The sequence below is a fragment of the Callionymus lyra genome, chromosome 1 (assembly GCF_982586985.1).
Source record: "Callionymus lyra chromosome 1, fCalLyr1.hap1.1, whole genome shotgun sequence".
In the NCBI taxonomy this organism is placed as follows: domain Eukaryota; kingdom Metazoa; phylum Chordata; class Actinopteri; order Syngnathiformes; family Callionymidae; genus Callionymus; species Callionymus lyra.
This window is the reverse complement of record NC_141818.1, coordinates 16,940,036-16,964,721: the sequence shown is the minus strand read 5'-3', so window position 1 is coordinate 16,964,721 and position 24,686 is coordinate 16,940,036. Positions and strand designations below refer to the sequence as shown.

The window sequence follows — 24,686 nt, the reverse complement described above, 5'->3', positions numbered from 1 at the left end:
ATCACTCTTATTTCAATCCAAGGCTTTTTCTATTGAACTAAACAAGTGTCACTTTGTATTCAATCTCTCGCCGCAAATCTAAGTGAAAACATATTCATCCCTTTGGTATCTTCGCTCCATTTATACCCACTTATCTCACATCGGGTTCTCAAAGGTGATCAGTCTTCTCCAAAGCACCTCTCTGTTCCTCAGTGTCACAGAGTCAATCTGGACCGAACCCACGGAGTATTATCAAGCCATACGTCTTCGCAGAGAGCGACTGTATTGATTTCTATTAAGAAGGCTTTGATTTTTCTCCTTTTATTATTCATCGTGTGAGTACGATACACTTCCTTGAGTCGTTTGACAACCTGCAGCGACACACTACTGCTGCTCACGGAGATCAAGGTTTCTCCTCATTATACTGGAGTTTAGCTGCTGTCTCATGTGACTCACGCTGGATTTTACCCAAAAAAACATCCTGCGCTCACAGATGTCGGCGCTAGAAATGTGTCACCTCCCCTTTTTTCCTGCATACGTATCTTTAGGGTATAATCAGAGTTTTTTTATTCCTTTGAAAATCCCAATCAGCCTCTGGGTTTTCTTTGGAAGCAGCGGGGCATCTCAAAATGGAGAGCCACGAGATGGATTATGTTTCGCTGCTGATGTGAAGTTACAGGTAATGATGGGAGAAAAAAAACCTGTCATGTTTTTTGCGATTTTACTGTGAAATTATTGCTGACTTTGATCTTAATTGTGATAAAAATGCATTAATTTATTTGATTTTCTGGAACTCCTGTTGTGTTATCAGTTTTATCTTGACCTTTAAAGTATTTACTTTATTGAATATTGTTTTGATTGTTTAAGCGCTTTGTGACCCTGGTCTAGAAAAGCGCTATACAAATAAAAATGACTTACTTACTTACTTACTTAATTCACAAAATATAATCGTCATCCAAACATTTTTTTCACTTGTACATGCACCTCTGGGTTTTCTCTGGGTGCTCCGGTTTCCTCCCACCGTCCGGGAAAATTCAGTGGCAAATTTTGGCTAAATCTAACATTCCTTGTGATGTGGTGGTGACTTCTCCTGCCTCTCACCCCGTGTAGCTGGGATACAGCGCCACCAAGAGAATGACAATAGTAAATTGCTCTTACTTATATAACGCTTTTTTCAAGCATCCAAAGCGATCAACGCTAAGTAACGCATGAACCCATTCACTCACACACAGTCACACAGTGATGGGAGTAGGCTGCAACGCATCGCGACACCTCAACCATCAGGAGCAATCAGGGGAAAGTGTCTTGCTCACGGACACAACGCGCAATCTCATCCAGTTGGGATTGAACCCGCAAGCAAAGCAGTTTACCATCTTAATGACGCAAAAGATCTAGAAAAAAAAAAATTGAACTTATCTAATTAAACAGAACATGTGACATCCCCAATATAACTCCCGCTGAGATGCTTAATGCTAACTATGCTAACAGTCCTCATAAATCAAGAGGCATCCGGATGTTTGTCTCTCTTTTGTCGCTCTCGGAAATAATGAAATTGCATCTCTTCTCTTCGGTTGCCCTGGGAAACCTTGTCCTCCATTACAATCTCCGCAGTCCTCGCACGCATGATGTCATGTACCGGCTGATGAAAACCATGAAAAAAAAAATGAATGAATAAAAATAACGCCGGCGCTTTCCAAACATTTCTGTTTCAATAATACTCATCAAAGTGGAGCTCGAGATCTGTGACCTCATTTTAAAAGATTTTACATCTTCCGGCAGGATCCAACATACTTGAAGCCACAGACAAATGTAGACTATCGGCAGTTGGTTCTTCTGAGTTAAATGCACATTTGTAAGTTTTACTTTAAAAAAGCAGGTGTATCTGGCTGAATGATGCTGCAAAAAAAAACACATAATTGACCACAGTGCACATATATTTAAGTATATTTCTCTCCATGAATGAGATGAACAGCGTTTTCATTAGCTAATGGACCATCTCAAGCAGAGTTGTCAAACTCACTCACACAAGGGCCTCAAATCATTTATCAGAGCCAGGAACAAAATGTATATTTAACCAACTGGAACATGAAGTATGAGGCCTTCACCCGGCACTACCATAAAACTCCCTTCCATCAGATCTGCTCTTTTTTAGAACGATCCATTTCTTATCTTATCTTAAACACGGACATCTCTGAAGGATCGCCTCCATTACCTGAGTCAAAACTATACATTGAATATCGTCTTCAAACATCATTTCACTTCAGTGTCTGCTGCTCCACTTTCTCCTGTTATGACTCAAGAGTCAACTCTCCGTGTCTCTCCGAAGGCAATTACAGGCCGTGAATGGCTTTTATATTCATGCATGAACATTGAAAATCATTCTCCGCCGCGTGCGTCACTCGTGTTGTTGTCCGTGGCTGCAGAAGCTCTTGTATCGACCATCGGTGGGAGCAGTTTCTCCACACATTCCTTTTGTGGGAAAGATTTGACCTAATTAGCAGCGATGAATGATGCAAATATAGCGCCGGCGTGAGCGTTAACTCCCATGATGAACCTCTCCTCCGATGTAAACGTACGCACACACACAATTACAAGAGACGCACCGGGGTGTGTCCAGGGCTGCACTTACTTCTGCTGCTCGATACCGGTGTCTGCCAGAGGCTTTGTAATCTGTAGGGGCTGTGCTTCCTAAATCCCAGTGGCCCACCATTGATTTATGTCATTGTGTGCATTCTCAGCCTCTTCTTAGGTCACCTTGTGTGTCTGGCCTGCATTCCTGCACTGCTGCGGCGTCTGCTGTGCATTAGCTACATTAGCTCGCACACAAAAGAAACAAGCAATGCACATGTTAAAGAAACCTGGATCTACAATATATACATTTTTACTGCTTATTTAGCGTAACATATAACATACTACACTGTTTAGAAATTCAGCCGTACATCTTAAATCTAAGCTTTTAATTGAACCAATTTTTATGAGATTATTTGGCCACTTCCTCAAATTATTAGTTCATTCAAGTCAGAACCTGGACATTACAAGTGTACACTTGTCTTGTCTTAAGATCTAACGCCACGGTTGGTGATTTTTATCAGTTTGAGAAAGATCATGTCTGAATTCAAAAGTCCAACCCCCTTTCTTCAGACTTGTCTCCCTGTATAGGAAGGGGTTAATGGCATCTTGATTTTAAAAAAAAACTATCATTATATGATCATTTTGAAAAGATAATTGTGTTTTTTCAGTCCAGAACTACTTTTTTTAAAGATATTTTGTGTCACAAAGGTTGTGATGGGATTTTAAGAAATATAGTAACACAAATGCTCCAGAACAACAATCCACGGGTCAACAACCTTGTGCTGGAACCTGGTTATTGTAGATGTTTTCTTTTTTTTCCATGGAGAGACCTTCAGAGAAAAACAGCAAAAATTAAATTGCTGGAACAGTAGTAAAAAAACAACAACAATAAAGTGCATGAAAAGTCCCACAGAATAATCTTAGCAACAAGATAGTTTGTCTTTTTATAATTTCTCCTGGTTTAGAGGTTAATGTTTGAGTAAACTTGACCACATCAAGTGTCATGAGTCACAGGCTAATGTAACTTCTTTTCTTTTTTTTATTAGCTTCTATTTGCACTGTCGAATATAAGTCACGTTCAACTAGTCAAGGACGCTTCTGTGTGTTTGAATGATCCAATAGAATATGTCTTTATCGCTCTTTTAAAATTAACTTCTCAGGTGATTCTTTCCTTCAGAATTGTTTAATTAAGTATGTACTTCTGGACTACTGGCCTCATGCTAGCTCAAGGGTGAACTAGCTCGATAACTGTCTGGTTAGTCATTAACTTGTCATTAATAATACCAGTTATTTATGACTTTTTCTCAGACTTATGTGTGTGAATCAGTGACTGAAGGACCTACTGGATGTTGAAGTCTCACAACAGCAAAACAAAATTAGTTTTAGTGATCAAATTGGGAAATAAACTCGTGTTTATTTACTAACTTACTGTGTTTTGCTGAAAATGTATCCCTAATCACTAAGATAAACCACATCATAGTCGATAATTTTTAACTAGTTTTTATCGATTCATGCAGAATCATCACCTTAAATGGTGTAAAAACATGCTTCTTTCGCATCAGTGATTTCATCTGTGTTGTCTTATGATGTGTCTGTCAAATCAATATCAATGTCTCCATCGCAAACATTTAATTGTCATCATGAGCTCGACAACCGTGTCGTCGCACACAAAGCAGCGACAGACAGACGTCAGAGTGTGTGTTTCGTCGAGACTTTAACCCACACCGCTTCAACCTTGTGACGCTCTTGTCACAAAACTACCTGATTTAACTGCAGCTGGTGCCGAGAACGAACGCGTCACATGTTGCCTTATTGTCACATTGTCAGCCGCAGCCGTCAATCAGCCGCGCTACAGACGCAACGTAACAATTACAGAGGGAAATGGAATTCAGACAGCACTCACGTTTATCTGAGAGTGTACGCACACAGCACAATGTGTGATCGATGTCAGCGCCGTGTTATATTTGGTATTCCTGCTTCTAATCTGGGTTTCACTCCTTTTTCCTCCGCAGAGTCTCTGGAGCCCACCTATCAACAGCTGCAGAAGATGAAGCTGGACAAAAGTCCCTTTGTGGTGGTGTCTGTGATTGGCCAGGAGCTGCTGACAGCTGGCCACCACACAGCCTCCGTTGTAGTCCTGGAAGCGGCTTTGAAGATCGGCACGTGCAGCCTCAAGCTCCGAGGGTCCGTCTTCTCGGCCCTCAGCAGCGCCCACTGGTCGCTCGGCAACACGGAGAAGAGCACCGGCTACATGCAGCAGGACCTCGAGGTGGCCAAGACCTTAGGTAGGATGATGTGAGGCATCGTACTGATGATGACATCGATGCCCATCATGGGAACATCTGAGATGAAAAATTGAGCTGTTGTTGATCCCAGCGCGGGATGATGTATCACATCTGTTCTACGCAATGTTGAGGGAAATGAATGACCATAAGGACGAGTAAATACCTAAATAAATCACAACAATTCCTTTAGAGCTCACACACTTTAGCTGTGTCTCGAATCATGCACTTTTTTAAGTGCGTTACAGTACACTGTGAGATAGTGCACTTACCGGCGCAGTGCACACATTTCAAAAGATAGTACTGTCTCAAATCAAAAATTGTCCCTACACACTTACCAGAAATGACTCGACAGCTTCTTCTTCTTCTACTACTTTTTAACGCTGATAGCAACCAGTCGTTGGAACCCTATGGCTGACACTTGACAACGCTTTACGCCAATCGAAACAAGTTATTAAGTTGTGTTTCATTGTGTTATTATTGTTGTTTTGTGGTAAAATTAGTGTTTTCTCGAGAGATTTACGCCGGTATCTGCTCCAAAATCGCGTCATCAATCACTTAGATTGAAAGTGTCCATCGATCCATACTCAATTTTCCGGCCAGTTGAGTGCTCATTGCGCACTACATTTCCGCCCACTGCTCTTTGGGATTCACTTGTGCACTCAAAATATTAGGTGTAAGTGCAGAAGTGAGCAATTTGAGAAACAGCATTATACTTCTGTAAATGCCTCGCAATCAAACATTTTCTAGCCCCCTGGCACAGAGGTGCCCCCTTAAAATAAGAGTGATAATATTTATTATATTTAAAAAGAGTTACTGGACTGAAGATCACCGTACAGATACATTTAGAACAGCAAAACACACAACTCAAACAAAAAAAAGTGGATAAAATAGCAGAAAGGGTGCAGAAAATTGAATCAAAACCGTTGAAGAGAGATGGATAGCAGAGTTGACAGTATGGATCATATATCATTGACTTCATTGAGTACCTTCAAATATTGTACACAAAAAATATTCCACAGCTTCACTGCCTATGAAAGTGGCCACTCTCCCACACACTCAGAGCAGAGCAAAGTTAAAAGGAAAGAACCTTGACATCCTCCTAAAAAGAGATCATTGAGTGAGCCCGAGAGTGGCTCAACTCTTCACATGACTGGACAGAGCAGCTGGAGATAAGACGCCGAGGTTCTCAGGTGAAGCACTCCTCTGTAACCCTGACTGTGAGGCCTCTCTGTCAGGAAGGAATAATAAGACTTTCCCCTTTTACCCTCCGGAGCATGGAGATCAACAGAACCAGCTGTCGGAAGAGCCACTCTGCTGGAGAGTGACCACTTTGCCTTTTAAGGTCGGCGTGGCGTGTCGACGCCGGGGAAAGGAAGCGGCATCGACACTATGCATCAAATCATGAACTAACAATTTGTTTTTTTCGCCCCCAGGTGACCAAACGGGAGAATGCCGCGCTCACGGGAACTTAGGCTCGGCATTCTTCTCGAAAGGAAACTACCGCGAGGCTCTGACCAACCATCGCAACCAGCTGGTGCTCGCCATGAAACTAAAAGACAGAGAGGTAAGAAGCCGCTCTGGAAACACTCTCCAAATCAGGATCGCCGTCAGTGTGAGAATAATGGAAGCTGGAAACATTTTTTTCTCACCTCTGAGTCTCTTATCAGGCCGCAGGAGAAGGATTGTGCCGTGACCAGTATTCATTTGTTCTCGCAGTTTAGAGGGCACCTGAAGGATAACTGTGAAGGACAGAGATCCAGCGCTGCTCTTTTAAAAGATGGGTGTTGGGATCTTGGCAAAAAAATCTAAATTAGAATACAGTCCAAGAGTGTCCAGGGTAACAAGGCAACAGAAGTGGTGATACATTTTAGACAATGAATTGCCTGTAAAACATTTGTGCTGATTTTTATCTGTAGGTTTTACTTACATTCCAGTGGTGCGTTCAAGATGATGTTTGACATGACAACCCCATTTTGAACACTTAAACCATCCCTTCTTTATGAACCTGATTAGCCATACTTAAGGTGTTAAAGGATATCATCCCTGATCCAAGATAAAAAATAATGATCTCAACGGGGTTCCTGGACCCTCCTCTTAGAGATACAGCCCAAAGCGTGAGTTCATCTGCTCCTCCTTCATATGAAGAGAAGCTTATTGAGGCGACGGTGTCAGTGGGCCAGGATGCCCCGTGGACGCCTCCCCGGTGAGGTGTTTCGAACCATGTCCAACTGTGATGATGTCCGAGGGGAGACCCGGGACTACAGCAGAGGTTATGGCTCTGGGTTAACCTGGGACCTCCAAAGAAAAGCTGGAAGGGCTAAATCTGGGTCTTTTTAATTGGATTATTGCCTTTGTAACCTGACCTTGAATGAGGGGTCAAATGTGGATGGATGAGCTGTAGAACCAAAGCACACATAAAGTATCTGATGCTGACAAAATGAAACGGTCAATGTCAACTCTTAGGATTTATTTGGAACTATACATTAGAACATGTGCCGTTCAAGTTTTAGTTTATGCAACTTGGGTCAATAAATTGAGCTTTTCTTACGTGGCTTGAATACATTGTTTGTACTGATAATTTAACTATAATAAGGTAGACAGAGGTTTTTGATCCGTGGTTGCCGAGAGATATCTCCAGATCTAATCCCCGGGTTTGTGCCGTCAACAGTGGACTGGCCTCCCTCTTGTAAATAAATGGGCATTGCTGACCGTGTCTCGTCTTTTTCTATCTTCCTCCTGGAGCCCGGCTCTCTTCCTTTGCCTTTGACCGACCTCTGTGGCCATTGTTGGCGGGTGACAGGTGCTTGTTCCAACACAATTCCTGTCACACAACGAGAAGAATGGCCTCCACTTCCCCTTCATTCCTTATCCTCCCCGCCAGGCCGTCAGTCCCGGCTTGTTTGTGTTCCCTGATATCTGGAGACATTTAAACAGTCCAGTCGGTGGCGGCACGGGTGCACGACGACGAAGCTACGAAAGAAATGAGGCCAAAAGGGCCACCTTACATCTTCCCTGCTCGTGTTTTAAAGACATCTGCAAAGCAGAAGTATGATTCAGAGAGTCTGCTTTGTATCCCAGCTATTAGGATAAGCCTCACAGGCAGATAGTGGAGCAGCCCTCTTTACTTACACAACTCCAGTACACTCAGGATGTTTTTTTTACATATGTATTTTTAGTTACCAGTTTAATAGCTGTAAATAGTTGCATCACGAAACTCCTCCATCGGCCCACCAGGACCCCCATGAACCCTCCCCCCTTCTTCCTCCTAAGGCCCCTTAATCAGAGTCATATGTGTGTCACACCACCTGGCCCTCCTCAGTACACACTGGAGCCTGGTGGAGCGCTCATTACGGTCCCGGCCTGGTGTTTTTGTTTCTGCTGTGGACTTTTTTATCTGGCCCTTTTTGAAGCTGAGGTCACTTCCTACAGCCGAAGACAGGATGTTGTTTCTGACTGTATTCCCGGTGTACGCGCCGACTTCTCCGAGCGCAAGGATTAAAGAGAATAAGTAGCACAGATCCTCGGGAGATATTCCATGTGTGGAGCTAAAGCGCTTTAATTACATCGCCCGTTACAGTCCTGCGTACAATCCTATGGTGTGATGTGTCATAAGAGTGATCCTGGTGGGCCCCGTGTGGGTTTTGTATGATATGAGATGTGGGTTTTTCCTTCAACTTTAGGGTTGATCGTTTGGCAAGAATGTTTTGGAAGGAGATCACAGAAGCGTTTCACCATCATTTCCATCCAGTTCAGGAGAAAACCTTTGCGGCACCATTATTATTTCTGCTCGATGTGGTGGAAACAACAAAGGCTTTGTTTCAATATAGCAATCATTTTTATATGGATTTATTTATTTTTTATTGCTGAGATGACAAACGTGAACAAAAATACAAGAACTTTAAAAATGCACAGTGGCAGCAAATACCTCTGCCAAGGAGCTCATACTATAGAAGCATAAAAAACGTTAAAATTATGAATAAATGAATACTTATTTTAGATGGTGTGACGGGGCAAAAAAAGCAGACTTGACCACTATGCCACCATTGACCATGGTGTAGTAATATTCGTGAGTTTTCAAATATAACAGTACCGTTAAACATCTGCACACATCTTGCAAGTTGTTAATGGTGTGCAAGTAATAGTGGTTAGAAGCCATTCATTTGAGTGATCATTCCCTCAAAACCTTTCCAAACTGAAACTTCAGAACACTTGTTTTATCTCTGTATCATAGATATTATGGTCTTCTTCTTCAAGCGTGCCATAACAGATTGCATGTTTCCAAATGTGACCAGTCACACGTGTTCATCGCAGCGCCGATCCAAACTGGAACTCTGCTCGAAAACCGTCCGTTGCCAAAACTCCCAATGCTTGGGTCTGTTGGTGTTTTTGTCGTGGAACATACACACAGACAGAAGCCTCCAATATATTTTATGAGATGAATGTGTGTGTCTGTGTTGCGCAGGCTGTGGGGGAAAACACACGAGATGCTTATCTACACAGTCTCCTCGTGCACGGCGAGTAAAAAAAAGAAGACACAAAACAGAGAAGTGCTTATAAATCAAGAGGCAGTACAGACCTTGGATCTTGTTAGATCAGTAAAAGAATGTACTTTCATCTGCTAAAAAATAAAATCCCTCCCTCCCCCCAATGAAAACTATAAAAGAGCTCCATTCAGCAAAACAAGGAAGACCTGTCGTTGACCTGTGACCCTGGACTTGGATGGATCGTCGTCAATCTCTCCGGGACACTCACCTACGAGGAGCTAAGAAAGCAAACAGAACGGGAAAGAGTGCAGCTCCGTGAAAAGGCTTGCAGAGTGAGCGCTCTGTCACCCATGACTGGGAGCTACAGTCCAAACCAGTGAGGTCATTGGCGAGTGTGAAGAAAAGTGTGTTTCTCTATCTCGCCGCTTTTTTTGTGGGGAAAATCCTCCAGCTGTCGGCTTAAACACCCTCGCTCCGCAAACCCTCTCGTCGAGCACGTCTCGTTTCTAATTCTGTCCCAGTTTGCACACCTGGTGTTATCCAAGAACTGAACTACTTTCAAACAAAGCCGCGACAGCGATGTTTCCTCCTCAGACTTCCATCTCCACGCCGCGCTCTCTCTCTCCGCCTGTGATGAATAGTAGGTTTAGAAGAAAAAGGGGTAACCTCTAATTTAGGGTGTGAGTATTTAGGAGAAACCGAGTCGGCTGGCTTATGCAGAGTCTGTCATTATGTCTTGCGTAACGCCGAGAAGAAACTGACTGCCCCGACCTATTCCAGGTTTTTTGGAGAATCGAAGGAAGCGTAGAAAACTCAGCTGAACTTTTCTCCCGCTTCCCCCTTCTCCCCCCTAAACTTGCCGACAGGAATTTACCCGAACGTTGCCCCGCACTCCGAAAATGACACAGACTATTTCATCAGCAGTGTTTATCTAGCTCCAGGATTGGGGCTGTGCCGATGCTTCTGGAGCGCCGGGCTGCAGTAATGAGGCGGAGGGCTGAGAGATGAGCGTCTAAATAAAGGTTGAAAAACCAGACGAAGAGAGGGTGTTCCCTCCTGTCACGACCAGGGCTCGCGAATGGATGTCAGCAGCCCGATCCAGTCGAGGGAAAGACAATTAAGGAGTCATTAGGAAATGGATACGATCCTCCGCAGACTTTCACCGGCGACACATTAATATGGGATGGTAACCCAACACCTGCTTGTTTCTTATCAACCGTTTTAATTTCGCAGCGACGTCTATCAAACCTGTATGTGACCATCAATGATAAAGACTATAAATCAGTCCCAATATGACTTGAAACATCCGGTTCATAAAGTCATCATCGGGCTATTGAGCATGTTGCGTCTCCGTGGGACCCGTTCACTCACCAAAACCAACCATCGACCCCCTTTTTTTTTTTTTCAAAGATTTACCTGCTTCTCTTGTTGTGCCGGACGGAGGAAGCGAGTGTGTCACGGTGCAGCTGCTTCGACATCAAGTCCTGCCTGTTGTGCCTTAATGACACACAGGTTCTGCTCGGCCCAGTGGTTCAGAACTGCTCGACAGCCGCTCGCTTAGCCATGAATCATGAGAGATGGACGGCAAGCATCAGCCAATGGGCCATGACCACAACTGGGAAAACCAGACCGTGTGTGTGTGTGTGTGTTTAAGTGTGTGTGTTTAATGAAAGCACACATCTGCTTTCCCACATGTAAGGTCTTTTACATGTGCATGTTTATCTTGGGTTTATTTGAATATGTATGTATAATTTAAAAGGTTTCTCACAGGGAATGTGTGAAGGCGCTCATGATTTCCGATGCTTTTAAATTTACTGTGCATAATGTTGAGTGTTGGCTTTTACACGCGTGATTTGTACGCGGTTGCAGCAGATGTTTCGCGTACATTTATAATCAAATTCAGCATCATAGCCACGCTGTTGTTTTTTTGCTGCATTGGTGGTGACGGAGCTCTGTGTCTCCCCCTGTGGAGCACTTGGACGCCTGTCAGAGAGATGAATGAGTGCCGTTATATCGACTCCTGCTCGCCGCCTCCTTCCTTCCTCCTCCCTCTGTGCCGTACGCTCCATTTCTCCTTTTCGCTGCCCTTCCTCTGCCTGCCTCACTTCCTTACTCCTCCACCCGAGCATCTCCACGACGTTAACCTGTCCAGTGAGTGACGGAGATCGGTTGATTTATGAAGGCCTGAGACAGGTTTGTTAGAGATCGCAAATCACCTTCCCAACACTGAACCTCCCCAAAAATCCTTCAAACCGTTAAGCTCACTTTGGCCATCACGGTCTTGAACGTTCCAATCCAGAGTAAAGTATGTCTTTAAGATATGAAGAACCTTCTCAACCTCAGCCAAGATGAGTGGTTTCTACTTCTGGCGTCTTATCTTGAGTTATTTTGTATTTGTAAAAGTCATACAAGCGGACCACACATTTTCTCACCTACTGTAACGCACTCTTTGAGTTCATGGACACGAGCAGAACTCTGTTAGGAAGTCTGCTTAGGTCACAGTATGCAGATTGAAATATACACATATAAACTCGACATAAAACCTAAATTAGTCATAATAAGTTTCGACTTTGAAAAGATATACAAGGCTGCGATTTGTCGGGCGACTTTTACCTGAGTAGTTTCCAGCAGTTCATTCTGCTAATGGTCTAAGGTAAGTGGAGAGTCAGAATGGTTGGCCTTGTCTGCCAACTCACAGGTTCACTTAAAAGCCAGAGTTGCTTCAAGCTAGTAATGGACATTACTTTAAGTGAGGTCATTAGGAGACCACAGGCGGAGAGGAATAGGTGGAGATGACTGAGAGGCAAGGAAGATACATAGAACAGTAGTGAGGCCTTAGACCAGACTTGAAGATTGAATTGGTAGTTACACAAAGGACACTTACTCAAATACACTCAAGGACTCATTCATTCCTCAGGCTATTAAATTGTACAATTCTGAGTTTGGGGGCAGGAGTGGAGTCAAAAGTATCATGATGTTCTGTTCTATGTTAGTCTTTGTATCCTTTGTCTTTGTTATTTTTCTTTGATCTATGTTCTTTATCTTTATCTTTAGACTTAGATTGTATCATCTTGTTCTTTCTCCTTATTTCTCTTTGTTCTTGTTCTTGTTTTATTTTGATTATTTTTTATATTTATTATTATTATTATTTTTGTATTTGCTGTGGATAATTGGAAAAAAACAATTTCCCGAAAGAGACTTCCTAAGGGATCAATAAAGTTCTACCTTACCTTACCTTACTAATGTACTTACAACATTTCCTTGCAATCATTTTTCATTCACTTCAGTGAAATACAAAAGTATGACTAAGGAGCAGAAATAAATACCTTGCTGAAACTTGTTTGATAACAGTGGGAATAGTTTGAACATAGATTGAAACTGTTTGATTCCAGGTTACAATTTAGTTGAATATGACTAAAAATGTTTGATTGTACCTGAAATACGAATAGTACGTGTAGGAATTATACAGAACTATAAATTAAATATGAATCAAAATTAACGATTGTTTAAAATTGACGACGTCAAGATTGAAAGGTTATGTATTTTATCTGTAAAATATATGTTTGTGCATGTATGATACATGTGTGATACATATATAAAACATAAATGGGTTTTACTCAAAAGTGTACGATTGTTAAATTGTTCAAAACCTCAATAGCAGAAAATGACCTTCTTACAATTACCGTTAACTTAACTAAAAATGTTTCTGATTCATTTGATTTCATCATCTTTACATGCTGTACGTATTAATACTTATGTTCTCTTCACCATCCCAGTCAACATCTGTCTTGGTTATTCCGACTGTAACTGTTGAATCTATATTTATTGAGCAGAAAGTGTCTCATTCATCACAGTTAGCCGCGTACATTTAATCAAGACGCACGATCAGGAGTGTTTTCAGCACCTTAACATTAATACTCCAGTGTCAGAATCTTTCCCAGCAGGTTCACCAAACCTCCAGTCCAGCTCTGCCCCGTGCGGATTGAACTGTTGACATTTGGGAAGTGGAGTAATTTATCTTGGAATATTACATCCAGTCCATCTTCTTTCTGCCCGGCGTTCGGCAATCAATGGCAATACAGAGGGACAGATTAGATTACAAATAAACAGTGACACGGCGGCACCGGGCGTCTCGCCGTTCTGACGCTCACTTATGGTTTCGCTACATGATTATAGAAGACACCCAGCAGACACCGAGGCGGTGCTTATCAGCTGAGCGGCACCAGGGATTCCACCGCCCCGCACCGGGGATCCCGCCGAGATTTTAATTATTACCAAAAAAGCCAACGTCCGTTCATTAATCTTGACGGTGGGATTCGTGGCGTCACACGGCGTGAGGGATGAAGTCGGAGTGCACTAACTCATCTTCTCCGATGGCTGTTGACGATAAGGGATGAAACCCTATTATAGGCGATCCTGTTGGTTCCTCGTGGCATTGATTGAAATGAATTACAGCTCCTGTACCGCCGCCGTCTCCTCCCTACTATGTTGACTAATTCCATTCCTTGCCCCGGCTGTCAGGAGGAAACACAAGCGGTCCGGAGAGGCCCGGCTAATGTGTTAGCTTTTGAAAATTAATTCATTATCTCATCTTATCTGCTTAATCCTTATTACCGTGCGGGCGAGTCATTTTATGGAAATGATGATCCTTCAGACGAGTGGAAGCGTGCTCGCTCTAGACTGTGTTTCCTCATCCTCTTTGACCCCCCAGGGCAAGGGCCCCTCCATGCAGGTCCAAGAACCAACTTCAGCACAATCGATAGGGAGACTGTCAAAAAGACGAATGGACGCTCAGGAAGTCCATTTGAATGAAGGAAGAGTGAAGAAGCGAGGGGAAGGAACCCACCCCTGCTGTCTTCTCATAAGACGTCGCGGTGATTTGAAGGGAAGATAGCGACCCCTGAACACATTTTCTGTTCTGTACAATTACAAGGAAAGCGGCAAAGACGTCGCTTGTATCACTCTCCAAGCAGTTTGTCTCGAGGACTAATGTAATCCGTAACTAGTCTAATTTGTTATCCCATTGCAGCGCAGGCAATATCACTACAGGCAAGCTAGACCAATCATCCGCATTACAGATAAGCAGCACCCAATTTTTTTTTTTTGTACCCTCATCTCTAATTTTATTCTCAGTGAAGAATTGTTGAAGAATGTGTTTTCTTTCACTGTGGAAATAATCTTTTGCTTAACGCTGCATTTTGTGTTACAATATTTTTTAACAAGACGTGTGACCTACTAACTGCCCCTTGTATTGTCATTTTAAATTAAAGCGACAGTTCATCCAAAATTCCAATTTCATACATTTTCTACTTCACCTTGTGTCAACTAAAGGTTTGGATGCTTTTAAGAGTAATCTGTCTCTTTTTGGAATTAAAGACAAAAATGTAAGTCCATATGATGGTCACAACCATTGTTGTCCAAAAAAACAGCATTTAGATGTTTTTTTAGTGCCTTTTTGGACAAGGAGGACGTAGAAAAGCGAGCACCGGTTTCGACTGGCATATGGACTTACATTTTTGCCTATAACCTTAAAATGGAACAGATTACTCTCAAAATAACCCTTAGTCAACATGAGAGTGAGTAGAAAACAAGTGAAATTTTAAATAAACTTTTAAATGAACTACCACTTTAACCAGATAAACCCCGTTCTTGTCATAAATTATCCTCAAAATGATAATAAAAATTGTTGTTGTTTCAGTTTTATAGAAGATATAATCTTTCAAATGTGTTTTAGTGTTACTCATTTACATCAGAATGGCTACAGCTTGCAATGCTATTAAAAAGCTAAGCTAGCAGGTTAACAACTCAGTTTCAAATGGTCTTCACTTTAAAAAAAAAAAATTCACATTTCCAAACTTAACATTTATTTACCGTTTAATTAGGTTAAATACATTTTGACACTTCATAATTTTATATAGCCTTGAAAATAACAAAAAAGGCAGTTTAACGACCTCTTTTAATGCACAATACTAAAAATGTCCCGAGAGTTTTTCTAACCCTTGTGTTGTCTCTGGGTCAAGGTCAACGACCTCCCTGGCTTCCATAAATACATATGCAGTGGTGGCTGTCTTTCACCTTGATCAAGAGACAACAGAAGGGATACCACAAACACATTTGTTTACAGACCTAGGGGTCACCTACACAAGGTAGTGTCATATACTGATGGATTAATCTTCCAATGTAACAAAACTAAAGCAGCCTCTACCAAAAGTATATATCTTGACCCCTGAGATCTTTACCCCCCTCAAAATGATAAGTTGGAGAACCCCATCAATCACATTCTTAGTGAATTATGTGACTTGAGTTATTACCGTTTTTTTGAGTTACGACCCTCCACCCCCGGACACGGTGGACTCCGGTGTACAGAAGGGCTGATTCCTCACTCAGCAGTGTGAAATTACCCCTTTGATACAGTCAAGCCGAACCCGACGATGAAACCTACATTAGTGGTCTTGAGGGGATTTCATCTGGCCTGCAGACCGCGACCACATCAAGTCCTCGGGCTCATGAATCATGTCAGCAGCTGCGCAGTAAAAAGATATTGTTGTGACAAGGGAGAGCCACAAAATCCAAGCCAGCCCCCTTTCCACGACCAGGCCGCGGCCTACGCGCCAACCCGCGCCTCGGCATTTGTTTACATTGACTTCCCCAAAAAAAAAAAAGTCCGGCGGCCGACATTAACTTTGGAGGTTATTGATGTCGTTCCCGTCAGGCGCTCGCATTTGTATGCTTGACGCTCCTCCTCGTGTCATTATGCAAAAAACGGCTGCATTCTAATTGGTGATTAGTAGGAGGTCAACGATTGGGGATAGTGAAGCAACTCCCCGCTCCGGACGCTGCAGCTGGACTCTGTTTTCATTTGTTTGAGCAATTATTGGTCCTGATTAATCACCGTGACTTTGGGTCCGGACTGCCAATACGTCCACATGGCCGGCGCTGGCTGCCCAGTGGTCATTACTTTGATCTGCGAGCAGATGAGAATGATTCAATAAGTTGAGGTGGAAGAAGTAAAACTGAATAATTACATCCACTCTCTCACGACCGAGACGTAAATAGAAAATAATGAAACAAATGTGTTTTTTTTCTTATTGATTCGTGTTTAATTATCTTTGTGTTCCCCTGTGCATTTCAAACCTCTGAAGCTTTTTGTGTTTCTTAAATGTTCGGCATTGTCCTTGTTAATCGCTTATGTTTGCTTTTATAAAGAAAATAACATGATGCAAATTGACATTTTTTTGTTAAAATCTTCTGATCATCATGTTCTACCTTCAATTTCCCTGAAGCACAAAGCATTGTGCGGTGGAACCTTCTGCCAAAAATCCTTGATGTGTCACATGTATGCATCATTGTTAGTAACTTGGCATTAGAAAATCTGCTATAGTGATGTTTTGATACGTCTAATGTGACTATTCATCTTTAAATGATTAAATTATATGTGGGTCACTCTTTAAATTTCGTGCCATTTCTTCTAAACAATAAAACAAGACATTTACATCATACATTACCTGAAAAAAAAATCCTATCTCACACATAATATAGTAATAAATCATAAATATTATTATTTTTTATTGTAACCATGATGTAAAGTACATGTTCATAGATCATACCATAATAGTCAGGATGCACATTTGATACAAAATACACACATGTATCATATAACATGCATGATTTGTTGTCATACAATATCCAAACATTAATATTAGAGGTGGTATTGTTATTTATTTGGATATATTTTATGTTATAAACTTCAAAATCAACAGTATTGACTGCAGCTAGCACTGCTATTAGCTAGCTATTCCCTTGATAATGTCCTTTACTTTACGTCAAAGTGATTTATTTTTTACAGTTATTCACTATTTAAACTTGTGTTACATGTTGTTAAGATTTAGCAAAATGTTCTTATCTGACTACCATAGATCCCAAATGGACCATGTGGTATTCTGGCTTGAGACCTTGGCTCCTGCAAGAAGCATTAATACATGTTTCAACATTGATGTAAAATGTAATACACTCTTAAATCAACAGATTGTTTACATTCTTTAGATGAAATGTGTCGAACACGTACGACAGTAACACGGTAGAAGTTCCTGAACGTATTCACCGCGCGTCTCCGAAGAGACTTAAGCCTTGACTTTGATTTCCACCTGAGAAGAATATTCAGTGTCAGCAGTAAAACGGCTCCGATGGTGAAGAGATCAGTGCGAGTGTCTGATGTTTGCGTTCGTCATCAACATTCTTGTTAGATTAGGAAACGGTTTGCTCGTACTCCCCTACTTTACTCCTGCGACTGTAGTGCTCTGTGTATCTCACACTGCTTTCTATGCTTTTTTTCCTTTTCTTTTACAATTTGTCTCTCTCTTCTCATCTTTAGCTTGTGTTCCGATTTACAGCTGTGTCAGCATACTTGTCCCTGTGGCACCATATCAAGTCCGACTTGGACGGGAGCCCTGTTTCTGTACGAGGGGCTGGAATGTGTCTTGGTGGAAAGACTTTGGAGAGAGCAATAAGATGGAGAGAAAAATACAGGGCCCCAAGTGAGTGAAATGAAAGTACTCCATCTTAAGGAAGGGGGCCAAGGCCTGTGGGTCTCCGGGTGACCTCGCCTCACACACAATCGGGCCTGTAAATAAAAAGTGGCGACAGGCCCTGACTGGCTACACATCAGAGAGGAACCGTGTGAAATCAAAGTTTGTAAAATATTGATCAGAGGCCCAAAGGTAAAGCCTGCCGCGGTTATTTTATTACAGCCCCGACTCGGTTTTGGAAAAAGTAACTGGCTATTTCTGCTGCTGTCAGGGGTTTTAATTACAGCCGTTGGCGGCGGCCCGTGGCTGGACGGGGCCAGCACAGATCGGAGAGATATAATTCTGTCACCACGAGCCGGTATATATACGCGCAGATAAAAAATGTCTGCACATGTTAATGGAGACTCACATCCAAGTCTATTAAATATGGCTGTAACAATGGGAGTGATGGCGGCGACTGAACACGCATTAAAAACTGAAAACAAGATTTCATGTCGAGCAAAGAGACCGACGTCTGTTTTTTATAGCTTCATGTATATTGAATATACATGTATATGAGCAATATATTGTACTTTGAAGAGAAACTACACTGTAACAGTCATGAGTCAGGTGACGTTTGTTGTTGCATTTCCACCAGCAGCCAGCAGGGGGATACATGAAGGAAATACACAATAACTTAATATACAGTTAATTATTAGATTTGTTTTTATGAAAATGTATTAGAATATAATAAAATCTCATTATTGTCAAAGATCAAAATGGCTGACAGTGATGTGCAATGTTTTGGCAGCAACAACACATAACAAAACATTTAATTAAGCATAAAAATACCGTTTTTTACTATAGTATTTACCTTGCACACTATACCTGTGAAAACACTGGATTTATTGTTGTTTACCATTTTGGGACACTCTTAAATCATGTACACTTCTATTTGGATGATGTATATATATATATATATATATATATATTAGTAAGTGATTTATATTTGTATAGCGCTTTTCCAGATTAGGAGATTAGGGTCACAAAGCGCTTAAACAATCAAAACAATACTCCATAATACATATATATATATATATACTGTATATATATATATATATATATATATGTATATGTATATATGTATATGTATATATTTATATATATATACATATATATATATAATAAAAGTAAGAAAATATAAGCAAGGCCAATGAAATAAAATGCAATAATATAATAAATGTACAAAATAAGTTAATTACTAAATACATTTCAAATATAAATTACAGTGATAAATAAATACAATAGGTTATTTATAACATGTAATAAATTAATAACAAACAAAATACCATTAAGTCATATTTTAGTTTTTTTGACTGTGAATTAAAAGTATTTTGTTTTAAATTCATTTGTATTTCTATAGTATTTGTAGCTTAATGTTTTATATCTGTAGCTTTTTTCCTTGATTTTCTGGAACTCCTGTGTTCTCAGTGTTATCTTGACCTTTAAAATATATACTTTATTGAATATTGTTTAATTGTTTAAGCACTTTGTGACCCTGGTCTGGAAAAGCGCTCTAAAAATATAAATTACTTACTTACTTACTTACCTTCGAACATTCAATCTGAAATCCCTTCACTATAGTCTAATAGAAATACAGCTTTATTTATTATTTTATTGAGACGTCCATTTTCATCGTGATATCATGTTTGTCCGAGAACCGGAGTGTTTTCCCAGGTGTGCGTCTTAATATGTGCACGGGCACGTTTTTGGACTTCATCTTCATTCAAACAGGCTTACCGTGATTAGAGCCGAGTTATCCTCCAAAGAGTTAATGATGAGTCGCTCCGCTGAGGCCAATCACACACCAACGTCTGACAGCATGTGGAGACTCACTTCTTGTGTGTGTGTGTGTGTGTGTGTGTGTGTGTGTAGGAGTGTGTACGGGCCAGAAGTACCTGACGCTGGTGATGATTAATCTCATATGCGGGATGTCTTTGTCTAGCATACATGATTTTGGTGTTTTTTATAGGCACACAAAGCCGAGGTAATAATTGTGCGGCTCTGATTATGCTGGTGTCAGGCATAAATCCGGCAGGAGGGGGTTTCCGGTACCGTGGGGTGCAGTTCAGGCCTATGCAGCACATTGATGGAGACCAATGTCAGCTCCCACCCCCTCCTCACCCTTCGGGGAACTAACTGACAGGCTTAATGACACTGTCGGGGCTACAACGCGCCTCCGACTCATTTTAGAACGTGATTGAAGTTCGCCGTGGGTAGCTTTTCATCAGCGTTGAGAAGACAAAAGGGAGCTTTTCACTGTTGTCTTTGTATGTGCGAGCGGTTTATGTGTTTGCTCGCGTACGTGTGCGGCCCAGAAGACATGAACCTGAGCGAGAGTGGCTTTATGGTCACGGCTGGAGTCGTGCTCCGCGAGATGATGAGTTTTGTATGATCCGCTCTCTGGTGTCTAGTCTTTTTTTTATTTTTATGTCGCGCCGTACACAGTGAAGTTGCAATGGAGGCGCAAACTCAGTTCAAGGTCATATGCAGTCACTAGGTATAAACTAGCTAAGTCAATGGAACAATGTTGTCAAGCAGGCGACCTATATTCCAATAATACTGAGAATGAAGGTTGATTTAAAGACAGACATTGTTACATGGCCTCGGTTCTATTGTAGCTTAGCTACTTGAAGGTAGTTCCAGCTATGGCCTGCGGGGATATTTTGAATGCATTTATAGGGACCTTGTTAATCAGTTATTTTATAATACACACATTTCTGTCTTAAATTGTATTACTTTTTACTAGTCAAGTTACTCTCAATATAACTAGGTAACTTTTCTTGACTTTATTCAAGGACTTGCCTTCTTTTGCAAGTTTTATCTCTCAATGAAATTGAAAAGAATACAAATAATCTATATTTGAAATAATAAGTTTGTTTTGATGTCCCTGTTTAATACGATGAATAAAGAATTAAATAATATACAACATTTCATGACTTTTTTTTCAGTTTTTTGTTTTTTTTTCATATTAAAACTACTTTTATTTTCCCCTTTTTTGGCCTATGGTCCATCACAGCAGGGACAATTATTTGTCCACCCATGAGCTATGTCAAGATCCAATAGAGCTGAATTTTCCATTTCTATGTTATTTCTATGTTAATCTTTGTATCCTTTGTCTTATTTTTCTTTGATCTATGTTCTTTATCTTTATCTTTAGAGTTAGATTGTATCATCTTGTTCTTTCTCTTTATTTCTCTTTTTTCTTGTTATTTTTGTGAATAATCGTCTGTATTGCTGTGGCTAATTGGAAAAAGAAAACAATAAAGTTCTACCTAACCTACCTAACCTAACCTAATTTAAGTACAGATGATAATAAGTTTAAAAATGTTATGCTAAAAACAACTTTATGCTAACATTCCATCATCAAGCTCAGGCCATTCCTCTCTTCTATCATCAGAACCTCATTACGAATCGTTTGGAGGTCCAGATACAGTTTGTTTCGAGACTTTGGTTACGGTGCACCTTAGTTTAGGCTCCAGATGTTCAATGAGTCACATAATGGTTGTTGATGTTTGACCAACTCCACCCTGTCTTTCATTTCTTCTGTCTTTTAACAGCTCCCTCTTTTCCCTCGAGTCATTTTATTTCAGGTTTCAATAAAAGCCACGTCTTGAGACGCGTAAAACGCTATTGTCTGTGATTGCTCTCTCCCTCCGGTGCGAACAGAAAAAACCAAACCCCGGCAGTAATCCACTTTGTTCAAATGAACCCGGGTCTTTCCCTATCATTGTTGCGCCTGACAGGTGGAAGTAGAATTCAATTGGTGCTCATGCGTCTGCTTTGAGTCAACTGACACTCTGACGCTCTCGCGAAGAGTATTAAGTTTCACCTACCCAAGGCTTTGTAGCTCAGAAAGGTTTAGCAAGTGTCTGTTTTTTTTCCTGTAAATCTGCCTCTGTACTACCTCGACTTATATTGAAGTATTTCACAAACATGTCCTTTTTAAATCCCAGAGAAACCTAAATATTTCTCAATGAGTGTCTACAGCAATGTCAACTCATTCTTTAACAGAATTCCATATCATCTCTCTTTTGATTATCGCAAAGACATCTTCTCGTTTTTCTTCTTGAGGAACTTTCACTTCCACTGAATCCTTATTGAGCAGCAGATTTTTGGCATCTGCCAATTTATCTGTTATTAGAATATTTGCTAGCAAACAACCTGTTGAACGCTATAACTCGAACTATGAAGTAATCTGGCATTAGTGAGCTTTTAAGTTCCAAGAGTCCACATGAAATGAATTGTTGGACCAGTTCTGGCTCTTTTCTTTTGAGTTTGACACATGGACTAAAAACTTACGCAAAAGGATTATATTTTAAGTGGTGTCATGACCTCTGGGCTGTAGTTCTGTGTAACGTTTTTTTCAGCAGTGTTCTTCACTTGACTAATTTGTCTGGGCGACCTGCCCAGAGAGGCTGGTACTGTCCATTCTGTGGCCAAATTAGTGGGTTAGGGATGGCTTTTTAATTCATTTCCATTATAGCTAAAACACCCAGAATATGTTTTCGGAAGCATTTCGAAAGAGAAATTGCTTTCTCTTATTTTAAAAATGAATAAAAGAGCTGTCAGCTACGTGGGCCGCCTCAGAGACCCTTTAGTCTTCACTACAGTTTGTAGTATCAAGTCCTGCTTTAACAATTGATTCAATGCTTTGAAAAAACTGCCATGTTGACAATTTGACACTCGACAAAACTCTGGATTCTTTTCGGCCGTTCTAACTGAGAACGGGTTTCTTTGAATACTAAATCAATAACTGGGATTTTGCTGTCTTGACCTAAAATAGGGACTCGACTCCTTTAGTTAAATGCTAGGTTTGCCACTTAAATTAGCATGTAGCAATAACATGTTGCAAAGTAGTTTGCACGGACATTTTATAGCAATTAGCATTTTCCATTAGCGTGTACTCTAGCGCAATAAAATGCATTTGACTTCCAAGCAACAAACACAACTCCATTAACATGTAATTATTGGCACATTTTCAAGCTCGCGGTATAACGCTCGTAGCCATCGAACATATGGTAGCAATCACATACCCAAACAAACAGAGCAAGATTGCAAACAAATACATTATTTAAAGAATCAATTCGGCATGATTCATTTTTTTAATGTTTTCCTCTCAGAATCTTAAACGTCTGTCTTTCCACTTGTACTTTCTTCACCTGTTTTTACTTTCTATTCCTGGTAAACACTTGCTAGATGGAAATGTCTTGTTGGGCTTTGAAGTGAAAGCCACTGAAGTGGTGTTGGTGGTATCGCGAAGGAACAGTTGCACTTAAAGGGCACTTGTCTCCTAGTATCCTGTCAATTTGTGACCTCTGTCGTCTGAGACTAGGGGCAGCTGTGGGGATAGAGTCGGGGTCTGAACCATGCCTGGATTGACATTTGAGTGGTTCATGGGTCACCTGTTGAAATCTGATGACAAATGACCAGCGAGTCAGACGCCTTTGGCTTCACCTCCTGACCTGGCAGGACTCGGAGCTCACTTTTTAAATGGTAAACAACAATATGAATTGAAGGAAGAAGACAAGAAAGAATGTAATTATTGTTTCCCATTTACTCATAAATTAAAGGGTTGTAAAATAATATCCAACATTCAATTAATCCTTAAAACATAATCTAGATTAGACAAATGAATAGTGCAAACCTTCTAAGTAATAATATATATAAAGAGAACGTTTACAGTAGTCTTTGAGAACCCTTTGTAGCTATGAGTGCATATATGACCGTTTTAATGAATAACATTCATCATATTTCAAGTGCTAGAGTTTAAAGGGTTTTTTTCTTTCTTCTCTTCCTCCAATGCAATCTTTTAAAATGTCTTCCAGCCTGCCGTGATGATATACGTAGGATATGATGTGGTGTCATGATAAAGGACACGGCTAGCCTTCCCAATTTTTCATGTCTAATACGTGAATTTGAAGTGCTAACTCAGACTTCTTTGAGGTGGTTTATCTTGAATTCCACATTTTTTCTATATTATTCCACGTTTAAAATGCCATATATTAAATCATCAGTAACTCAGTAGTTGCAAATATCAGATCGTATCTGGTGATCAAAAGGGTTTTTTGTGATGAATTGTTGGTGTGTAATTGACGAAAAGCTTCTCTGGGAATCACAGGTGGTTTTCCGGAAATGCCAACTTAATTTGTGGTCTGCAACAAAAGCCAATCACTCGTCCGCTGTGGCCTCTACCCTGCCATGAGCAAGAGATACAATCAGAGCTCCTGCTAGCAACTATTTACCCTCCCTGTCTATCAGACTCTGGCGGCGCGAGCTCGCAGCCGGGGGCAAAATTGGCTCATGCACTATTGCCTTAAAATCCTAAAAGAAACAATTATTTGCCAATAATCTCTCCCCCCCCATCTCGTCGACACAAAAAGAAAACCCACCTTGTCCTTTATCTCCCTTCCACCCATGTATCCGTCAGCTTCCCTGGCTTATGCCAGCCCATAATTCTAGGAAATCGAGGGAATCAGTGAGGCGGACTCCTTTACTAATTCTGGACTTACAGAAGCTAATTAGGTGATTCAATATTTGATCCATCCGCCCGTCCAAACACCCGCACATGCACATACATTCCCTGCAGGAGAAACTCACTCCTCTAGGAAGAGTCGTCTTGTTTTAGACATGAAAAGGAACGTTTCAGGGATTTGAATTCCATCATGGTGCACTATGGGGGCTTACGATCTTCATGGTTTCAAATCTCCGCCACAGTAGGAAGTGATGTGTGTGCCTCACATGTGCATATGTGGATGATGTGTTTATAGGCGTGTAATGTGGGGGAGCAGCGAGATCCTCTT

At 41.0% G+C, this 24,686-nt stretch overlaps 1 protein-coding gene across 3 annotated transcripts in view; it reads left to right on the top strand.

Moving 5' to 3' along the window:
* Nucleotides 1-24,686, top strand: part of ttc28 (tetratricopeptide repeat domain 28) — a 261,955-nt gene that overhangs the window by 168,403 nt on the left and 68,866 nt on the right. For all 3 annotated transcript variants that reach the window (XM_087794936.1, XM_087794931.1, XM_087794942.1), the window contains 2 exons: nucleotides 4,563-4,835; nucleotides 6,269-6,399. In XM_087794936.1, the coding sequence (XP_087651062.1) occupies nucleotides 4,563-4,835; nucleotides 6,269-6,399 (404 nt within the window). The remainder of the gene's footprint in view (nucleotides 1-4,562; nucleotides 4,836-6,268; nucleotides 6,400-24,686) is intronic.